Below are 22,943 nucleotides of genomic sequence, written 5' to 3' on the forward strand. Positions count from 1 at the left end.
ATATTGTGGATCTTCAGAGGCTGGTGACCAGAACAGCGGAGTTTGGACAAGAATACGGTCTAACAATGAACGTCAAGAATACAAAGTTTATGGGAATATCGAAAGTTCAACGAAATAACGAGAATCTTTTCATAAACGGATCCAATATCGAACGAGTCGACCAATATGCATACCTTGGAACAATTATCAATTCCACAGGAGGTTACTTACAAGAAATCTAAATCAGAATAGAAAAGGCTAGAGCAAATTTCAACAAAATGAGAAAAGTGCTCTGCACAAGAGACTTGAAGTTGGAGCTAAGAGATAGGTTGGCTAGGTGCTACGTTTTATCTACTTTGGTTTATGGAATTGAAGCTTGAACCTTGAATGCTGCATCAATGGAAAAACTAGAATCATTTGAGCTATGGGTGTACAGAAGAGGTCTTAAAATATCGCGGATAAAACACGTCACAAACAAAGAGGTTCTGAGAAAGATGAATAAAGAAATGGAAATCTTAAATATGTACCATCAAAACAAGAAAATTGGAATATCTCGGACTATTACACGTGGAGAGAAATACAACTTGCTCCAATTTATTATGCAGGGAAAGATTTTTATTTTATAAATTCTTTAGAATTTTCTTTAAATAATTACCTCTTCTTTAAACTTTTTATCGTTTTCTGATACTGTTCCAATTTTATTCTTTATTCCTCTTTTCTTCCTCTTAAAGGTTTTGTTCTGGTTGCTAATTTTTTATATAAAATTAATACACTAATTTTGAAAGAAAAATCCTCAGAAGGATCTTCGGACCATATCACAACCTGAATACTGCGGTCATGTCTACAGGTTCCTTAATAATCTCCTTGCCAAGTTAATTTGGGAAGACGTCTCAATAGGAAGAATGCTCTTATGTCGCCCACGAATACGGTGGAAAGATAACATATGGAACAACTGTGTGAGATAGAAACAAGTTATGCAGTCAGGCAAGACTCGTCCCGGGTTGTAGTACTATGAAAAGAAGAAGAAGAAGCAGATACCAGAAAATAAAAACACGAATTAAGAAGCATGAATTCATGGACCCAATAATACTAAACAGAGAAGACAAGGTGACACAATATCAACTAAGCTGTTTAACCAAGCCTTGGAGGATGGATTCAAGAAACTAAATTGGTACGAAAAAAGAATAAGAATAAGTGGATAATATCTTGACCATCATTGATCTGGCGATTATGTATTTCCGATATAAAGTGATAAAGAGGAGATAAGGAATATTTTTTTGGTACTTGGTTCGATTCTTCGTGGTTTGAGGCTCGAAAATCCTCCCAAGAGGAGTTGTCCAATAAGGACGGCTCAGGTTTTGTTTTTCAAGTGACGATAGGTGGTCCTAGATAATTTCGTCTCAGAAAGACGATAGATGGAAGAAACAAATGCTGTATTAGATACCCTGAGAATCAAAACGGCCCAAAGTAAGACCACCGATGAGGCGAACAGGTGACTTAAAGGGACATGTCGGTTCAAGATAAGTTATAATGGCAATGGAGATATCAAAATGGAAGTCAAGAGGAGGACTTTAGATAGATCGATTCCCTAACTAAATTTTTGCTGGTGTTCTTCAAGTAATATTATTTTATCTCATGAATTAGCTCTACAAGAAGATTTGATTGACTTTATACTTGCAGTATTTACATACATTTATTATATTTTCAATTGATATTTTCTTATCTAATCCAATTACCTACACAATTTTGAAACAACTTATATTAATATGAACAAAAAAAATGTGCAAATTATCATTTGTTTCAGTCATTAATGAATACCTACTGATACCAGTATATAAACTCATTTAACAATTAAATCGGTATTAGTTGATTATTGGTTATTTGTACATGCTAATTGTTCTAGTAGCGTACATGCGACTAAAGTGCTCGTTGCTAATCCAAAAATTATCATCATAATAATACGTTCAAGTAAGTGGTTAATTTGCTTTCATAGTTCTTGTCTTTGTTTTCTTTTGAAAGAAAATTAAATAATAATTAAAAAAGAAAAAATCCCTGGCATTCCTGAGTAGGAGTATAAGGCCCATAATATGATCCGCTCTACTGATCCGTTTTTGGCGGGAAATCACTCCACCTCTTCTTTGTTTTCTTGTTCTCTGTTGCCTGCCTTCACAGGTTGTTGTGTTGTTTCGTCCGATTGATGATTAGGCTCCATCCCTTTCTATTTTCATTCTTCAGTTAGGTATCCTCATTTTGATGATATCTTCTCTTACCTGATCTTCCCACCTGCACTTTCATCTCCCTCTAGGTCCTGTATTTGTAGGTGTCCACTTTCATATTTTCTTTATTTTTAATATTTTATCGTAATTTATCTTCTTCTCATTTTGTTACATACCCGAGGCATTTCCAATTTATTTGATTTTATTCTCGTTGTTAAATAATCCTCTAAACTCTCCATCTTAGATTTTTTGGGCCAAGCATTCTTCTATGGATCTTCCTTTCTATTATTATTAGCTTATCTTTATCTCTATTAGTCAGGCATATTATTTCTGCTGCATAAGTAACGACATGTCTGATTGCCGTTTTAATTTTCATTTTGGTCTTTTTACTGATATGTTTCTCTTTTAGTAGTTTTTGGTATTTGCAATATTAGTCCAAGTAATGAAGCTTAAAATAGGACAAAACCTCGCAATTTCTACAGAATAAATCGATAAGCTTGAAAATTTGAGAATAAGTAGTGGATAGTCCAAGGATCAAAATCTATATCATGCCAAAAGGTGCTTTTACCATGGGGTTGGTTGCCACCCCATCTCGGAGGTGGAAATTTTTATTATATCTTCACCGCAAGAGTTGGTAAAAACATTCATTATAAGCAAAAAACGTTCTATACATATTTTTGATAAAATTAATAGTTTTCGATTTATTCGCTATCGAAAGTGTTAGTTTTATATCGAAAAAATCAATGTTTTTAATCAGTTTTCTGCTAATAACTCAAACAGCCTTCGTTTTATCAAACTTTACCTAACAAAAATGTACCTTTTAAAAAAATAAACAAAACTGTTTGTTTTTTACTTAGACCAGTAGTAATCGAGCTATACTTTATTATATGTTGGATCTTCTTCGTCAAATGCTATATATTGCAGTACAAAGTCAAAGGACGGGAAAACTATGCATTTTTCGAGGATAACTTGTTGAAACTAATTTAAAGTATTTAAAAATATGTACCTCTAGAAATAAAAAAAATCTCTAGCTAAAAAATTAAGTGAATTATAATAAAAAGAATGTCAGTCGCTATTTTTTTCAGCAAAAATGTGATCGTAAACAACCCTCTAATCACCACCCTAATTAAAATTTGTTATTGACCTGATTTGATTTTCTTGATTTATTTATTGTTAATAGATTCCAGAGGTTTGATCGAATTGCTAGTTTTTAGAAAAATTGAGTTAAAAGCGAATAACGAGTTTTTGTAGTTTGGTAAAAAATGTCCTTTTCTTCAGAATAGAAACATTAGCGTCAGAGATACAAAAAATATTTAAATATGAAATTGTAGCTTATTTAATTCCCAAGAACTCGGTTTGCAAAAATGTTTTAAGGCAAAAATTGGGTGGGCTATTGACAATTAAAACTTGTAATATCTTGCAAAACCACCTTTATCAACCCTTTCAATGCCACCTCTTTTTGTCAAGCTCAAAACGGCAAACAGGTGTATGTTCTCAAAAAACTTTTGATAGTGTGTAAAAAACGTTTTATTATCAGCTAAGTACTTTCAACACATAACGTGCCATCATCAGAGCTCCGTCCTCTTATAAAACCTTCATAGAAGAGCAATTGCTAAACGACACAATAAAAAACATGGATACTGGGCAAAAACCGCAGATATCGGGTATAACAACACCTTAAAATGAATAAATCACATCTAAATTCTTTTATAAATTAAAAAGACAACATGGCTGAGTCAAACCATTTTGAGCCCACGTGAACAGCTGAGAAGGACCTCTTTTTGTGACAGAACTTTAAAAAGATTTAATATTAATAGCCTTATAGATCTTGTAAAAACCTACAAAATTCTTTTTTAGCGAACTTTCTAAGATAAAAAATGTAGTTATTTTCCTAACAAGTGCAGAAAGTCATACTTTTCCGCACGCGACTGCAGTTTGCCTAACGACGCGAAGCGGGAGTTCAGCAAACAGTCGAGTGCGGAAAAGGGACTTTCTGCAAGAGTTAGAAACAATATTTTTTCTACGAGTCTTTAAAAAATGACCAAATCTTAATCAATTAATTTAATTAATATGATTATTTCATTCATAGGAGATTCTGACCAATAGAAAGCTACAGAAATCTAAATTAAGCTGATAATTTTTGATAATTTCCCGTCGTCAAGTATATTACGTCAGATGCCCTTCGTTGCTACGAAAAAATACATTCAGTGACATTAATGACAATTAATGTTTTAAAAATTATAAAAGTGATGACTTTCCACTTCCACCGTCAAATATTTATAACAACTGTGTGTTTAATTGTACTAATTTGTACTTACATAAATAAATTACAATAAAATTTTGGTTTTGAACAGTTTTATTCATGAAATAATCGCAACAAATTGCAATCGATCTATAAAATTAATATAGAATTTTACTACTGAAAATACATACACAAATTAATTCTTTGACAAGGTTGTCAAAACCAAACTTTCAATATAATTAGTTAGCATGACGACGATCTTGGTTTCCATGACTCGATAATGATTCAAAACGACTGTTATTGTCTACCGATTTGACTTTCGAATAATATCAAAATAATTTTATTTCATCGAATTGTGGCGTTAATTTCATTAAAACAGGAACACAATAAGATACATTTGAAATAAAATAGTAAATAATATCTAAATATTAGTTTATAGCATGTATTATAATTATTTTAAGGCCATATTAAAATATCTACATGCGTGCGGAAAAGTGAAACTTTCGTAACTAAAACGCGTGCGTGGAAGTAAAAATTTTATGCACGCTCGTAGTAAAAAAAGGTTATGATTAAAAGTCAATATATTTTTTTGAAAAAAAAAGGAGAAATCCAAAAAGGAGAAGCATAATAATGTAAGTTTAGCGGTGTTTTTAGTAATTATCCTTATCTATTCTTCTTTATTTATGTATAATTAATAGATTCTAGAAGTTCGACTGGCTTAGAATGATTATTTTTTTTAAAACTGAAGTTTAAAGCGAATAACGAATGTTTGCAATTTGTTAAAAAATTCCATTTTCTTCATAATAGAGAGATTCACATCAGAGATACGAAAAAATGTTTAAAAATATGAAATTGTAGGTAATTTAATTCCCAAGAACATGGTTTGATAAAATTTGTTCTACGGCAAAAATTGAGTGAAACGTAAATGAGTATACCATCGAAAAACATTGATTTTTTAGATGTAAAACTAACACTTTCGATAGCAAATAAATTAAAAAGTATTAATTTTATCAAAATAATGTATAGAACATTTTTTGCTTAGAATGAATGTTTTTATTACCTTTTGCGGTCAAGATATAATAAAAAATTTCCACCACCGAGATGGGGTGGCAACCGCCCCCATGGTAAAAGCGCCTGTCGGCATCATATAGATTTTGATCCATGGACTATTCACTATTTATTCTCAAATTTTCAAGCAAATTGATCCTTTCTGTAAAAATTGCGAGGTGAAAAGCTTTGGTTCCTGGACTATATTATGCTCGATCTCTATTACATACCCGCTTTTATCTACTCTTTCAGTTATCTCTCGGCTCCTGTCGTTTGAGCTGTCTCTTGTTACACCTAGATTCTTAAATCTTATACTTTATGGAACGAACATTGTTCAATCTTTCAATGAAGTCTTCTCTTCATTTATTTTTAGTTCTCTTTCACTTCTTTTATCGGAGTCGTCAATGAGGATTTTGAGCTGTTTTTAGCTCTTGCGATCATCTTGTTGATTCCTTCCAGTTTTTTTAATCGCTCCATCCAGTGCTATGTTAAACAGAGTTGTAGAGAAGCTGCCACCTTGTCGACCTCCTATTTCTATATTGATAATTTGTGTTTTTCCCTTGTCTGTTATTGCTTCTGCTACAGAGTTTTCTATTGTTATTTGAGCTGATCGAATCAGTTTTGATGGTATATTAATATTGTGGATTTCTACTAGGAGTTGGTGTCTATTTACAGAGTCGAAAACTTGCTGAAAGTCTATAAATAATAATGTAAATTTATGTCATATCCGTAGTACTTTTCAGTCATTTGTGTTAGTAGGTGAATGGCTTCTATAGTAGATTTTCGTTTTCTGAAGCCTTGTTGGTATTTGTCTATTCTGTTTCTCAAAGTGTCCATTCGTTTATACATTGTACGTTCATTGTCTTCTAATGTCTTCACTCCAACTCCTTCTTTCGATCTCTTAGCGTATTTCCTGTAATTGCTCTCAGTACTCTCATACCTGCCGTTTTCAGTACCTAGTCTTTATGTTGTGTGCATATCAGATCTTGTTTCTGATGCATATGTCATTGTTGGTCTTACACTGGCTTTATAAATTCTTTACTTCATCTCAGTTTTAATATGTCGGTTTCGCCATATAGTGTGATTAAGGCATCCTGCCAGTTTATTTGCTTTTTGTACTTGATTTTTCACTTCTCTGTCCAGTTCTTTGTTTTGATCCGTCCGAATGTCGAGGCGTTTTGTCGAAATTTTTAGCATTTATTTCTTTTGAGAAGGGATGAGTTGCTAGCCCATCGCCTCAACCCTCCTCCTTTATCCGGGCTTGGGACCGGCACCGACATTTACTGAGCTACTCAATTCACCCAACACTTACCGGAGGCGGAGTTTGGTCCGAAACCAGGGATAAGAAATAAAAGTAAGAATATAATCAAGAGACGAAGACATTGAAGAACAAAGTGGATTTCGTGCAGGAAGATCGTGCACTGATAATATATTCGTTCTGCAGCTAATAGAAAAACGGAAAGCAAGGAATCTATCTACCCACCTATTGTTTGTAGATTTAGAGAAGGCATACAATACGGTACTTTTGAAAAAACTGTTTCAAACATTGACGACTGTGGGTCTTAGTAGAGAGTATGTGGATGTTATCGCAAATATATACAAAAATGCAAGAAGTATCGCTAAAGATAGGACTCAATGAGTCTTCCCTGTCTTATTCCGCTGCCTATATCTATAGGTTCTGTAAGTTGTCCATCTATTCTGACTTCCATTTTGTTGTTTTGGTGGATGATTTCAATAGTTTTTATGATATCTAGGGGGAGTTCTCTATTATACATAGTTTCTCTATTATACAGAAGATGGATTACATCTTTGAGTCTTACTCTGTCAAATGCTATCTTCAAGTCAATCAGACATAGAAATGCTGGTCTATTATACTCCAGCGATTTCTCAGTAATTTGCTTTATGACAAATATTGCATCTGTACCTGATCTTCCAGTACGAAAACCCTGTTGTTTATCTGCTAAACTTATCCTCTGGTTCATTAGGTCAAAATATAATCTACAGGGTATAAATGAGTGGACACTAAATAGAAAAAAAAATGAAACAATCACATCAGTAGAATTTTTGACACAAGAGTCGTTAAAAATACTAGGAACAAATCGCCAAGTGATAGAAAAAATATCGGCCGACCGCAAAGAAGATGGAGTGACAATCGTCTTTAGAGACAATTAACAAGCAGAATTACTTATATAAAGGAAGAAAAAGAAGAAGATGTACCAACACTCCGAAATTAAGCTAACAGTTCTTAAAGAGAAATATTAATACATTACATAACAACAACTGAAAACTCGACTAGGGACGACACTGTTCTCTCTTTATAAATAAACAAACGCAACGAAAAGCCTGTTTTTTCGGAATTAATTCAAAATTTTTCGCATCGCTAACACACAACGGTCTTGACCTGTTACAAAGTTGTTTCCAATAAAAAATTCCGATTTATTAGCAGACCCGTAACCGTTTTATTACTGTAGATAATAGACATACTGCTAAAGCCGATAATATCTTTAACTTAAGCGTATATATTTTTTTAAAGGCGGCAGTTCTTGTTATTCCTCGCGAAACGCAGTGGATGAACGATGAAGTGGTGGTTCGTAGGTTGGTTAGCGATTGCAGTTTTGGTGGGTACGACTTGGAGCCAAGAGGAAAAAGTTGAAGCGATTCATAAGTAAGTGATATATTATATTTTATATAAATTTTCATCTATCGTAATTTACAATTTTCCTCGATAAATGCATATAGTAGGTAGTAAATATATTGTATAAATAAGGGCTTTTAGTCTATCCACCAACTTTTTTCAAAACTTACGTCAGTGGTTTGCGCTAACATCGATCGAGTGATTCTAGTCCAGGGTAATAAGGATTTTCTCGGGACACTCAAAGATACAGGTAGCTGATTACTTCTTTAGTTATTGTAGACCTATAGGAAGAAAACCTATCTGTTTCCTGCCTAGAGTTCGCGTCTGTTTTTTAATTATTTTTTAACAATTTAGTGCAAAAATCGCGATTTTTTCGATTTTGCTCTCCATGCAAAAACTAAATTGTTGACATAAAATTACAAAATTCAGTTTTTTACATTGAACATTGAAAAAACTTCAAAATGCCGATTTTTGAAAGTTAAAAAGTAGATTTGTTGCTACGCAAACTGCAAAATAAATGAAAATGGTTATTTATTAATAACTTTTATTAAAACTACCTTAGAACATTAGTGTTTCACTCAAAGTTGGATATTGGGGTAATTAACAAACCCTCAAAATTTGAGACCGATCCATTAATTAGTTTAAGAGTTATTCTATTTGTTTATCCCAGAGACCTTTATTTTGCAATAAGATAAAACAGAAAATATTGAAGATAGAGTAATTCTGAGTATTTCAAACGAAAATAGAAGAGTGATAGTATCAAAATGTATTAAAAAAAGATAAAAAAATATTTAACATAGTCAAAAATCCTAATGCCAAATTTTTAAAATTTTGTAGTTTATAAACATTTAGAATAACTTTAAAAATGTTGTCCGTAGAAACAATATTTTTATATATTCGAAAAGATAGTATTTTAACACGAATTTTCAAATAAAACAAATTAGCCTGGGCTCATTTGGGACAAAGTTAGCCATATGTTTTTTTTTTATTTACAGCTAATTTGTTTATAATAATTAAGGAATCTCATTAACGCCATTTTAAAAAATGGAATATTATTTTTTTCTTAAAAAATTTGCACAAACATTGTACCTTCACAGCACCCTCTACGATTTTTCAAAAATGTAATTCAAACGATTACTTGGGGGAATCTACAAATCCAGCTAGTTAAAATACCGAAAAAGCAATTTTAATCGAATATAATTTGCTGTATCTCCGGATCAACTCAATGGATTTGATCTGTCTTTTTTCAATTGGTATGTAATTTTTACGTACATTACAAATATACAATTTTTTTATAAATTCAATTATTAATAAACATGATAAAAATAATAAACTTAAAGATAAAACCCATAACTAAATTAAAATTCATGGTGACGTTTCAATTATTACTTTAATCATAGTCAGAATAATAAGTTTCTTGAGCGGATGCTTTAAAATTATTTTAAAGGAACAAATAATAATTAATGAAAACGTAAAAATGACATTGACAATCATTGGGTTAAGACAATAATTTCAAACACGCCATGTCTTGTTGCGTGTTTAAGGGTGGCTTTAAAAGAAATATGGATAATGCCTCCTTGATGCTGAGTTCCGTTGGAGAACTTGCATGACCAATGATTGAGAAGTCCTTACGACTAATAGGGTGGTCAGAATCAGTCATATGTTGGAATACCTCTGAATTTGGAATTGTTCTTGATCGTCTTCCTAAGTGAGGAACAATGCAAGTTCTCCAACGGAACTCAGCATCAAGGAGGCATTATCCATATTTCTTTTAAAGCTACCCTTAAACACGCAACAAGACATGGCGTGTTTGAAATTATTGACTTAACCCAATGATTGTCAATGTCATTTTTACGTTTTCATTAATTATTGTTTGTTCCTTTAAAATTATTTTTAAGCATCCGCTCAAGAAACTTATTATTCTGACGATGATTAAAGTAATAATTGAAACGTCACTATGAATTTTAATTTAGTTATGGGTTTTATGTTTAAGTTTATTATTTTTATCAAGTTTAATGGTGTGTCTTTATCTACATAAATTAATAAACAGTCTAATTTGTTTAAACAATTCTTGAAAAAATATTTTTTTTACAAAAATCTATTTTTTTAATCATAGTATAATAAATGATCACAGAAAAAGTTAAAGTACACTTTAATAAATAAATGATTTTTATTAGATAATTATTTATTGAAGATAATTTATTTATTAAAGTATACCTTAACTTTTTCTATGATTAATAGGGATAGTGTGATTAAAATCATGGATTTTTGGGAAAAAATTATTTTTTCGACAATTGTTTAAACAAATTAGACTGTTTCTTAATTAATAAATGTCTAGACAAATTGCATATTTGTAATGTACAGAAAAATTACATACAAATTAAAAAAAGAACGATCAAAATATATTCAGTAGACCCCGAGATATAGAAAATGATAGTATGTAGTTTTAAGTTGCTTTTTTTAGTTTTTGAACTCGTGCATTTGTCAGCTCCCAGCTCCCCCTTCACTTTGAAGGGTGGTTGGCTCACCCAACCACGACTAGTCACCATTTGAACTACATTTTAAAAAATTCGTGTAAAATACCAGCTTTTCTAATATGTAAAAGGACTTTTTCTACGGACAATATTTCTAAAGGTATTCTAAATGTTTTTAAACTACAAAATTTCACAAATTTGGCATTAGGATTTTTGACTATATTAGATAATTTTTTTATCGTATTTTAGTACATTTTGGTAGTATCAGTTTTCTACTTTCATTTGGCATACGCAGAATTGCCCTATCTTCATTATTTTCTGTCTTCTGTTATTGCAAAATAAAGGTCTTTGGGATAAACAATTAGAATAACTCTTAAACTAATTAATGGATCGGTCTCAAATTTTGAGGGTTTGTTAAGTACCCTAATACCCAACTCTGGGTGAAACACTAAAGTTTCAACAAATAACGATTCTCATTTATTTTGCAGTTTGCATAGCAAAAAATTAACTTTTTAACTTTCAAAAATCGGCATTTTGAAGGTTTTTTAATGTTCTCAAAAATTAAATTTTGCAATTTTATGTCCACTATTTAGTTTTTGAATGGAGTGCCAAAAATCGAAAAGATCGCAATTTTTGCACTAAATTGTTAATAATTAAAAAACGGACGCTAACTCTAGGCAGGAAACAGGTATGTTTTCTTCCTATAGGTATACAATAACTAAAAAAAGTAGTCAGCTACCTGGATGTTTGAGTGGCCCGAACATGGTCTATTTATAGCTTATTACCCTGGAGTATTCAGAAACGCCGCAAACAAAATAAAAATTGCGATGATGATAGCCAACGTCCGCAACGGACAAGGCACATGAAGAAGAAGAAGATCAACTTTTTTGCAGCAAATTATTTGACTATTTTCACGACCAGTCTTGTAATGCATCTTTCCACTTACTGGTTATATAATTTGGTTAATATATGGTTTTAAGCATCACTAACAAGATCTTGGATATGTTTACATTATTGTGTACAATTTGGTTTGAGCCCTACCTGGGCACACAAGCAAATTTCTGTATTAAAATGTTGAATATTTTATTTTATCATGACTTACTTGCTTATTCGTAGCTTTCCCACATCATATTCTGTTTACCATTGCTTCTTGTCATATACAGGGTGGTTCATCTTATTCGCCTCGGTCTCTATACGGAACACCACTTGATATTTTAAAAAAATTTCTTCACAGAAATATACAGGGCCTTTAATACTACAATCTAAAAATAATGTGAATTATACAGGGTGTTCCAAAAAAGAGTGGTATATCAAAGTTATATTTTTTCTTATGGAATGCCCTATATCTGATGACATTATTAAATTGACCTTAAAAAATAACCTATACTTTCATAAGGGTTCCCTATACCTAAATACAGGGTGTTTTGATTTATTTCGATTTTTATAAAAATGTAAGGTTTTAGAAAAAAATAAATATCTACGAATCTAAGAAGCAGTATCAAATTCTTTCTTGGATCTTAATAATAGACTATTTAGCATACTTAAACAGATGCTTATTGCAACAAAATTTCTTACAGGGTGGTCAAAATATGAGATTGTTCTATTAACAAATTCAAGCTGTAATAACTTACTTATTTTAAATAGAACACCCTGTATCTTACTAGTCTATCCCGTAGAAAATTTGCTTAACTTCCAATTTTTATTAGGGTTTCCTATACCTATCTTTTTACAGGGTGGTCAAAATATTAGATTTTTCTATTAATATATTCAAGCTGTAATAACTTACTTATTTTAAATGGAACACCCTGTAGCTTACTAGTCTATCGAGTAGAAAATTTACTTAGCTTTCAATTCTTATTAGGGTTTCATATACCTATCTCCCTTCATTTTTTAAATATTTAAAGATTTCCTAATTTGTAAGCTTTAAACATTAGAATTACATAAGTACCTTTGTCGTGTTTATGTACAACACATCACCAACACCGGCAATATACTTAGACAAGATACTGTCATTAATAATAAAATTTTCATTGTTATCATGTAATCACACAGAGTGTTGTTTTATTTTATTTGATTTTGGCTTACATGTGAAATTGAATAATACGTTTATTTTAAACTGCATACCCTATATTAGATGCCGTATTCAGGAAGATATTTAAATTATATTTCATTCCGTATAAGTATTTTCCATATCTTAACCCAACGGTTATTAAGTAAATTTAAGAACGCCACTTTTTGTTTGAATCTTTAAATCGCAATTACAAACAATTAAATGCAATGGCTACTTTGACGAAAACGAGCCTATTGTACAAAAATATGTAAAAATGGGTATTTACAGAATAACATGGGAATTTATATCTACAGAATAAAGAATAGAATATCGAGTATGTCATTTAAAATAAGAACACTCTGTGTGATTAAATGATAAAAATGTGAATTTTATTAATGAAACTATCTTGACTAAGATATTTAAGTATATTGCCGGTGTTGGTGATGTGTTGTACTTAACCACGACATAGGTACTTAATTCTAATTTTTAAAGCTTACAAATTAGGAAATCTTTAAATATTTAAAAAATGAAGGGAGATAGGTATAGGAAACCCTAATATGAATTGAAAGCTAAGTAAATTTTCTACTCGATAGACTAGTAAGATACAGGTTGTTTCATTTAAAATAAGTAAGCTATTACAGCTTGAATTTGTTAATAGAACAATCTAATATTTTGACCACCCTGTAAAAAGATAGGTATAGGAAACCCTAGTACAAATTGAAAGCTAAGTAAATTTTCTACGCGATAGACTAGTAAGATACAGGGTGTTCTATTTAAAATAAGTAAGTTATTACAGCTTGAATTTGTTAATAGAACAATCTCATATTTTGACCACCCTGTAAGAAATTTTGTTGCAATAAGCATCTGTTTAAGTATGCTAAATAGTCTATTACTAAGATCCAAGAAAGAATTTGTTACTACTTCTTAGATTCGTAGATATTTATTTTTTTCTAAAACGTTACATTTTTATGAAAATCGAAATAAATCAAAACACCCTGTATTTAGGTATAGGGAACCCTTATGAAAGTATAGCTTATTTTTTAAGGTCAATTCAATAATGTCATCAGATATAGGGCATTCCATAAGAAAAAATATAACTTTGATATACCACTCTTTTTTGGAACACCCTGTATAATTCTCATTATTTTTAGGTTGTAGTATTAAAGGCCCTGTATATTTCTGTGAAGAAATTTTTTTTAAATATCAAGTGGTTTTCTGTACAGAGACCGAGGCGAATAAGATGAACCACCCTGTATATCTTTTATCCATTGCTGTTTGTATTTGTCCGTTTCACTGTAATCTAAAACGCTCTCTTTTCCTCCTTCTATTCGGTTTCCATTTCCATGATCTCAAAGGTAGTCTTGTATGGTTTATCCTTCGCAATGTTCATATAAGAGTAATTTTCTTTTTTTTTTTATTTGGCCATTTAGAGTCCTCTACAAATTCTTCTTCTTTACGTGCCATCTCCGCGACGAAGGTGGGCAATCATCATTGCTATTCTCACTTTTGACACTACAGCCCGAAAGAGTTAAGTTGAGCTGCATCTAAACCATTCTCTGAGATTTCTCACCCAGGACATTTTTCTCCTACCTATGCTGCGCCTTCCTTGAATATTTCCCTGCATAATTAATTTTAGGAGTTCATATCTGTCACCACGTGTTATATGACCCAAGTATTGAAGTTTTCTTATTTTGATGGAATCCAGTATCTCCCTGCTGTTCTGTATTCTCCTAAGTACTTCCTGGTTGGTTATTTTGTCTGTCCAGGAGATTCTCAGAATTCTTCGATACGTCCACATCTCAAATGCTTCCAATCTATTGAGGCATTGTTTATTGAGAGTATGTACATGTCTCCACACCGTATAAAAGAACATTTTAGTACTCGATTTCTAAGATTTAGACTGAGGTCTCTACTACATAATATTTGTTTCATATTACTGAATGCACTTCTATCCTTTTCTATTCTAATTCGGATTTCTTTGGTATAATCGTTTGTTTCACTAATGTTTGTCCCTAAATAGATATAATTCTGAACTCGTTCTATCGTCTTATTATTTACGTGTAGATTGATGTTTCTAATATTTTTCTTTGATATAACCATGAATTTCGTTTTCTTTATGTTTAGTGACCCAATTCTTCACACGTTGCAACAACCTTATCTAAAATTCTTTGTAGATCTGTAATAGTTTCTGCTATTAGTATTGTGTCATCGGCGTATCTAATTTCACATATGGGTAGGTCATTTATTTTTATGCCTGCTACTTCATCTTCTAATGCTTTTTTTGAATATTTCTTCTGAGTATACATTAAACAGTGATGGCGACAAGACAAAGCCCTGTCTAACGCCTCTTTTGATTTTTATTTTATTTGTGTTTAAATTATTTATTTTTATGACAGCTTCTTGACATAATACAGATTATTTATTATTCTTATATCCCGTGTGTCGATGTTCTTTGTTTTAAGTAGTTTTATTAACGGATTATGTTTCACCGTATCGAATGCCTTGTTATAATCTAGGAAGCAGACATAGATGTCCTGGTTTACATCTAAACATCTCTGTATTAGCACATTTACTGCAAATAATGCTTCTCTGGTTCCTTGAGCATTTCTAAATCCGAACTGAGTTTGTCCAATGTCTTGTTCTAACTTTTTGTATATTCTACGATAAATAATCTTTAGAAACACTTTGAGTATGTGGCACATTAGACTGATGGTACGGTGTTCGCAACATTGTCTGACGTTTCTCTTTTTCGGTATAGTCACGAATGTTGATAGAAGCCATTCTTTAGGTAATATACCTGTTCTGTATATGATATTAAATAATTCGACAATTACATGTATATTGCAGTCGGCTATAAGTTGCAATATTTCTGTCGGTATTTCGTCCGGTCCTACAGCTTTCCCAGTTTTCAGTTCTTTAATGGTGTGTTTTACTTCACTTTCTGTTATTTCTGGTCCAGTCTCTTCAACGAAATATTCGTTATCTATTGTGTCTCGGTTGTCGTTAAACAGCTGTTCTGTATAGTTTGTCCATACCATCACTTTGTTTTCTGTGTCCATTACTATATCTCTCTTTTCATCAACTAGTATTAGTATATTTTGTTTGTATTCTGGTTTTCCAGTTAATTCTTTTATTTTCCTGTGTACATTAAAGCTGTCATGTTTATGTTGTAGCGTTTCTATTTCTACAAATTCATTAGTTCTTTAATTTATTTTCGGATTGATACCTCTGTGGAAGGTATTGTCACTCCATCTTTGGCTGTTACTTCTACCGATGGGTGATTATCTCTTGCTATTTTGACTACCCGTGTTTCTCCAATTCTGCTTATATGGGTATTCAATTCTTTTTATCTATTTAGTGTCCATGCGTTTATTCACTGTACGTTACATTTTCTTCTAATATCTTCACTTTTCTTTCGATCTCTCAGCGTATTTCCTGTAATACTTCTCAGTACTCTCATCTCTGCCGTTTCCAGTAGTTTTTGTGTTGTGGCTGTATTGGGTCTTGTTTCTGATGCATATATCATTATTGGTCTTACACTGGCTTTATAAATTCTTTACTTCATCTCAGTGTTGATATGTCAGTTTCGTCATCCTTCCAGTCTATTTGTTTTTGTACTTGTTTCTCACGTATTTGTCCAGGTCTCCGTAGCTAGACAAGGTATTTTATTTTCATTACTTGTTCAATACTTATGCCATTAATTTCTACTTTACATATGATTGGTCCTTTACTGATTACTATTGTTTTAGTTTTCTGAGATGAAATTGTCATATTGAATTCTTTTGTTTTTATATTTAAATTGAGGACTAATCTTTGCAGACTGTCTTAGTCTTGATCTATCAGTATTGCGTCGTCTGTGCAACAGAGTATTCTTACTTCTTTGTTTCCCATCCTGTATCCTCTTCTTTTGTTGAAGCTGGTGATGATTTCATCCATTATTAATTTGAAGAGCATAGGGCTGAATGAGTCCCCCTAGTCTTATTCTGCTGCCTACGTCTATAGGTTCTGTAGGTTGCCCATCTATTCTGACTTCCATTTTGTTGTTTTGGCAAATGTTTTCAATAGTTTTTATGATATCTAGGGGAACCTTTCTATTGTATAGAAGATGGATTACATCTTTGAGTCTTACTCTATCAAATGCTTTCTTCAAATCAATCAGACATAGAAATGCTGGTCTAACATACTCTAGTAATTTCTCAGTAATTTGCTTTATGGACAATATTGCATCTGTACACAATTACTCTGGGCTAATTAGCAAAATACAAGGAAAAGTTATTTACCAGCAATTTTATTGCTGGAATCAAATCTTATTATTGTATGTATTAATAATATAGATATGCAAAGTCCGCAGATAGTGTGCTACCTTTTTTATAAACAAAATGGCGCCCGAAAATCGTGTTTTTTTCAATGTTTGCTCTATAACTCCAAATATTTTAACTTTAGACCAAAAACACCCAAATAAAAATTCACCGCAATTAAATTCTGCATAGAAACATGTTTTTTCCGATTTACTTTGACGAAAACTTTCCCGGAAAAAAGCAGGTTTTTCCAACAGAATCTTTAATTTTCAACTTAACTTTTAGATAAGTAGTTGTTAATCAATAATTAAATAACTTGGTAACGTAAAAGCCCTTTCCGTATATATTATAATTCCAGAAGCTTATCGAAATTGAATGAACAGTTTAGCAACAATTAAAATGTTAATTAAAAATTACGGTCACTATAATAACGACAATAATTATGATGCATAAGAATAACTATGATTTTTTCATAAAAAGACACTATAACTATTTAATGTACTTTACAGAATTGAAATTGGACTATTTAAGCGGCCTCAGGAATATTTTAAATTTATAAACAATTTTTTGGTTTATAAACAAATAGAATATCTCGGGAAATGTTAAACTAAATTAAATTGTGAGAACGGTATTCGAAAGACAGCGACAAACCGCTTCTTTTAAAAGAAAAAACGTTTAATTATGACGAGTGGTTCCTGAGATACAATCGGTCAAAGTTGATCGGAATTTACGGCAAAGATATAAACAATAGGATCATAATTTTCAAACCATCACCTTCTTATTTTTGTCCTATTTCTCCACACCAATTTTCATATCTTTAAAATCCTCATAACATATATTATTATAATAAAAACTATCGATAATACGTGTGAAAATTGCCAAAAATAGCAAAATTCCAATCAAAAATTAGGTTGGAAAAAATGTAACCCTCAAAGTTCAAAATCGGTATACGTTAAAAAATGCATTTTCTCGGCTTCCCATGGAGCAATTTCCTTCATTCTTTTTTTGTTCCCTAATAACTCGAGTAGAGCCATCGAACTAACGCATTATTAAATGTCGAACTTGCTTTTGTTTTGTGATAATAGATTAATTTATTTTTAAGAACAGAAAATTACATATTTTTTCCAGTTGTAGACTTTTTTTTAGATAAACTTACTACAAGTGTATCTTTTAAAGTTAAAGACATAAATATTCTCATTTTAAAGCTGTATAATTATTTAAACAATTTTTATTTAAACAAATTAAAATTTTGTGTTATAATAAATAAATTAATTTATTATAACAAAACAAAAGCAAGTTTGATATTTAATAATGCGTTAGTTCGATGGCTCTACTCGAGTTACTTGGGAACAAAAAAAGAATGAAGGAAATTGCTCTATGGGAAGCCGAGAAAATGCATTTTTTAACGTATACCGATGTTGAACTTTGAGGGTTACATTTTCTCCAACCTAATTTTTGATTGGAATTTTGCTATTTTTGACAATTTTTACTCGTAATATCGAAAGTTTTTATTATAATAATATATGTTATGAGTATTTAAAGATATGAAAATTGGTGTGGAGAAAGAGGATAAAAATAAAAAGGTGATGGTTTGAAAATTATGATCCTATTATTTATATCTTTGCCGTAAATTTCGGTCAATTTTGACCGGTTGTATCTCAGGAACCACTCGTCATAATTGCACGTTTTTTCTTTTACAACAAGCGTCCTACCACTGTCTTTCGAATACCTTTTTCACAATTTAATTTAGTTTAATATTTTCCGAGATATTCTATTGGTTTATAAGCCAAAAAATTGTTTATAATTTTAAAATATTCCTGAGGCCGCTTAAATAGTCAAATTTCAATTCTGTAAAGTACATTAGATAGGTATAGTGTCTTTTTATGAAAAAATCATAGTTATTCTTATGAATCATAATTATTGTCGTTATTATAGCGACCGTAAATTTTTAATTATCATTTCAATTGTTGCTAAACTGTTCATTAAATTTCCATCGACTTCTGGAATTATAATATATATGGAAAGGGCTTTTACGTTACTAAGTTATTTAACTATTGATTAACAACTACTTATCTAAAAGTTTAGTTGAAAATTAAAGATTTTGTTCGAAAATCCCGCTTTTTCCGGGGAAATTTTTTGTCAAAGTAAATCAGAAAAAACACGTCTCTGTGCAGAATTTAATTGCGGTGAAATGTTATTTGGGTGTTTTTGGTCTAAAGTTAAAATCTTTGGAGTTATAGAGCAAAAATTGAAAAAAACACGATTTTCGGGCGCCATTTTGTTTATAAAAAAAGTAGCACACTATCTGCGGACTTTGCATATGTATATTATTAATATATACAATCATAAGATTCGATTCCAGCAATAAAATTGCTGGTAAATAACTTTTCCCAAAAATGGCCTATTCTCCGATAATCAGCCAAGACTAAATGTACGAAAACCCTGTTTTCGTACTGGAAGTTTTAAAGTAGCATTTAATAAGTTTTTTTGTAAGAGTAGAATTAGTTGGCTCGTTCTCCACGGTATCTACGGTATCAAAAATACGCATAGCCTTGATGATAGCCAAACATCGGAACGAGGACGGCACCTGAAGAAGAAGAAGATAATTGTGTTAATATATTTCTCTTATTGTGATAGGTAAACTGTAAATGCTTATCCAAAATATTATTTCTATTGCATGTATTTTGTTATTCATTTTTGTATATGTGTCTGGTGTCACCTATGTTTCTGACCCATAAAGTGGGCAGCTTTCCACTATTGTTTTAAAGATTTGGAGTTTATTTTTCCTGGTAATGTCGTCTCTCCATATAATCGAGTGTAATGTTGCTATTATTGTTTTTCCTTTCTTTAGTTTATTTATTATTTTCGTTTGTAAAAAATAAAATTAAACATAATGATAAAATACCTAGGAAAATTATTACACGTAAATATAAATCAATTAAGCATATGTTTCATAATATTTATAAATTTATGAAAAATTAACAATACAACATAATAATTTTATTGTTTCGTTTCAAAACTTTATCATTTTGCAATATTGTTCTCAAAAACCATTTCAGTTTCAATTATTTTATCGCTAAAATGTATATGTTTTGTTTACAATTTAAATTAGGTAATATACAGTGCTAGTCAAAAGTCCGTACCCCCCCTCGTATCTTTTGAACGGTTATACCTATAATAGTGAAATTTGGAGATAGGAAATAAACGGACGTAAGCTTCTTAACTAGTCATGACAGGTGACGTAATAGTGACAGATGACTTTACAGCGCCACTGTGACAGATAATTTTAAATGGGACCTTATGGCAACTGACACCTCGTTTGAAAGGTATTGAAAATACCTATTCAGTCATACTAATATTGTTTAAGTTTAAGCTAATTTTGACGAATTAATGAAATAAATATAAAATTGTAGTTTCATTTAATTAATTCAAAATTCAAAATTCCGCCTATGATTACTTGTCAAAAAGGTTGACGTTGACGTAAAAACTACTAGAGAATCGAAAAACGTCAACTTTTTTGACAAAAAAACCATAGGCGTACATTTGAATTTTTATTAATTAAATGCGAAGCTACAATATTATATTTATTTAATTTATTCACCAAAATCAAAATCAACTAAAACACAAAAAAATTAGTATGGCTGAGTAGGTATTTTGAATACCTTTCAAACGAGGTATCACTTGCCATAAGGTCCCATTTAAAATTATCGGTCACAGTGGCTCTGTAACGTCATCTGTCACTATTACGTCACCTGTCATAACTAGTTAAGAAGCTTACGTCAGTTAATTTCCTCCATCCAAATTTCACTATTATAGGTAAAACCGTTCAAAAGATAAGAGGGGGGGTACGGACTTTTGACTAGCACTGTATAAAAATGTTCCGTTGTCGAACAGCTATCAAACAGTTATCAAACTCTCTAACTAAACTTCTTTCTAATCAGCATTCCTAGGCATTAAATGTTACTACTTTTTAAACTCTTACTCACAAAATTACTTTTACACCGTTTAAAACTACCGACACTTGTTCACTTGTCAGAATTGGACTTTCTTATTTCAAAGGTCAGCAACAGAAAACCAAATTGTCGTTTTCCAAGTCTCAGTAAAATCAATAATGTCCTTCCACCAGTCTTTTTTCAAGCAATATTGCTTCAGTCCTTCAAAATCACACAAAATACTTAAGAGGAAACAGTAGCGATCAACAGGTAGCCAAAACGCGTTCCAAGATTGCGGCTGTAATTTTGAATATTTTTTCGAGATATTTGGCACACGTATTCGTAATATAATAAAGAATGGCGGTACAGAGCCCAATTTGAAAAATATATTAATATGTGGAAATTACTCTGTAATTTAATACAATATTAAAAAACGAGCCTGTACCGCCATTAAGAAGAACAAAAAAATACACTTTCTTCAAATAAACTTTTTTATCCGATGCCTAGATTTTGTGTCATTTTGGAACTACTAAAATTTTTTATTTCATTAGTAGTTCCAAAATGACACAAAATCTAGGCATCGGATAAAAAAGTTTATTTGAAGAACGTGTATTTTTTTGTTCTCCTTAATGGCGGTACAGGCTCGTTTTTTTAATATTGTATTTAATTACAGAGTAATTTCCACATATTAATATATTTTTCAAATTGGGCTCTGTACCGCCATTCTTTATTATATTACGAATACGTGTGCCAAATATCTCGAAAAAATATTCAAAATTACAGCCGCAATCTTGGAACGCGTTTTGACTACCTGTTGATCGCTACTGTATCACCTTAAAATACTCGTACATTTGTAACACCACCTCTCGAAGGCTTCGAGCTTTCCTAAAACGCTTCAGAATGCGTTCAAGCCTCTACTACCCTCTTGCCACCCCTATAATTTGGTCCCTATAGAAAATCTAAAAATATGCAAAAACACGTCAAATTTATTTGTGAGGGGGACATTTTGTAGACCAGTTTTCAACTAAATTACATCAACCCTCTAGCGGGGGCGGACACAACCCCAAAATTTTTAATGGAAAGGGGGGTTGAGTGATACCTCATTTTAAAAGTCATTAATTTACCTTTTCAAAAATACCGCATACATGATATTTCTGTTTAGTACCTTTGGAAAAATCTTGGACTCAATACTCTAAAAAATTTTGGAGTTCTGAACTCGATACTTAATATCTTTACCGTTTTACATGATTTTTCCAAAAATACTTCAAAAAAATTCTCTAACTACTGCAACACTCAAAAAAAAATTCAATTTGGAGCTCAATATTCCAAAAAAAGTTTTGGAGTTCTGAACTCGATACTTAATATCTGTATTGTTTCACTTGATTTTTCCAAAAGTGCTGAATGGAAATATAACGTATGTGGTATTTTTGAAGAGGTAATCGAACGATTTTAAAATGAGGTATTACTCAACCCCCCTTTCCATTAAAGGTTTTGGGTGTTGTGTACGCCCCGCTAAAGGGTTAATGTAATTTAGTTAAAAACTTCTGTAGAAAATGTCCCCCTCACAAATAAATTTGACGTGTTTTTGTATATTTTTTGATTTTCTATAGGGACCAAATTACAGGGGGAGGCAACTTTTCAAATTGACACCCTATATAATTGCCAAGTTTAGTCCCCAGATATTTAAACTCTTTTTCGTAGTTGTGGTAAATTAATAGTCATATTTTGCCTAATTCTTGGTCTTTAATTTTTAGTTACTAGCATGTATTTCGTTTTCTCACCATTTATTCGAAGACTTGGAGTACTTACCTGTTTCCTCCCGAGTTGTGAAAACACATCACTAACGTCTCTTGTACAATAAGCGACTGCATCTAGATCATTAGCAAAAGTCAACAATAGTTTTGATCCTCGATTCGTAAATCCCCCTATTAGCTCAGACCATATTTTATTTATTGCAAATTCTAAGGCCAAATTCAATAGCAACGGTGATAAGGGGTCTCCTTGTTTAAATCATGATGTTATGCTAAATGGCATCGATGTTCTGTTTTCTATCCTTAAGAGGATCGGTAC

At 31.4% G+C, this 22,943-nt stretch overlaps 1 protein-coding gene across 1 annotated transcript in view; it reads left to right on the top strand.

The window, feature by feature from the left end:
* Window positions 1-1,781: 1,781 nt before the first annotated feature.
* The window catches only part of LOC114330677 (sphingomyelin phosphodiesterase 1), a 62,451-nt gene continuing 41,289 nt past the window's right edge, over window positions 1,782-22,943 (top strand). The window contains exons 1-2 of the mRNA XM_050661679.1: window positions 1,782-1,947; window positions 8,018-8,149. Of these exons, the coding sequence (XP_050517636.1) occupies window positions 8,061-8,149 (89 nt within the window). The 5' untranslated portion in view covers window positions 1,782-1,947; window positions 8,018-8,060. The remainder of the gene's footprint in view (window positions 1,948-8,017; window positions 8,150-22,943) is intronic.

This window comes from Diabrotica virgifera, chromosome 9, assembly GCF_917563875.1.
Source record: "Diabrotica virgifera virgifera chromosome 9, PGI_DIABVI_V3a".
NCBI classification, from domain to species: Eukaryota; Metazoa; Arthropoda; class Insecta; order Coleoptera; family Chrysomelidae; genus Diabrotica; species Diabrotica virgifera.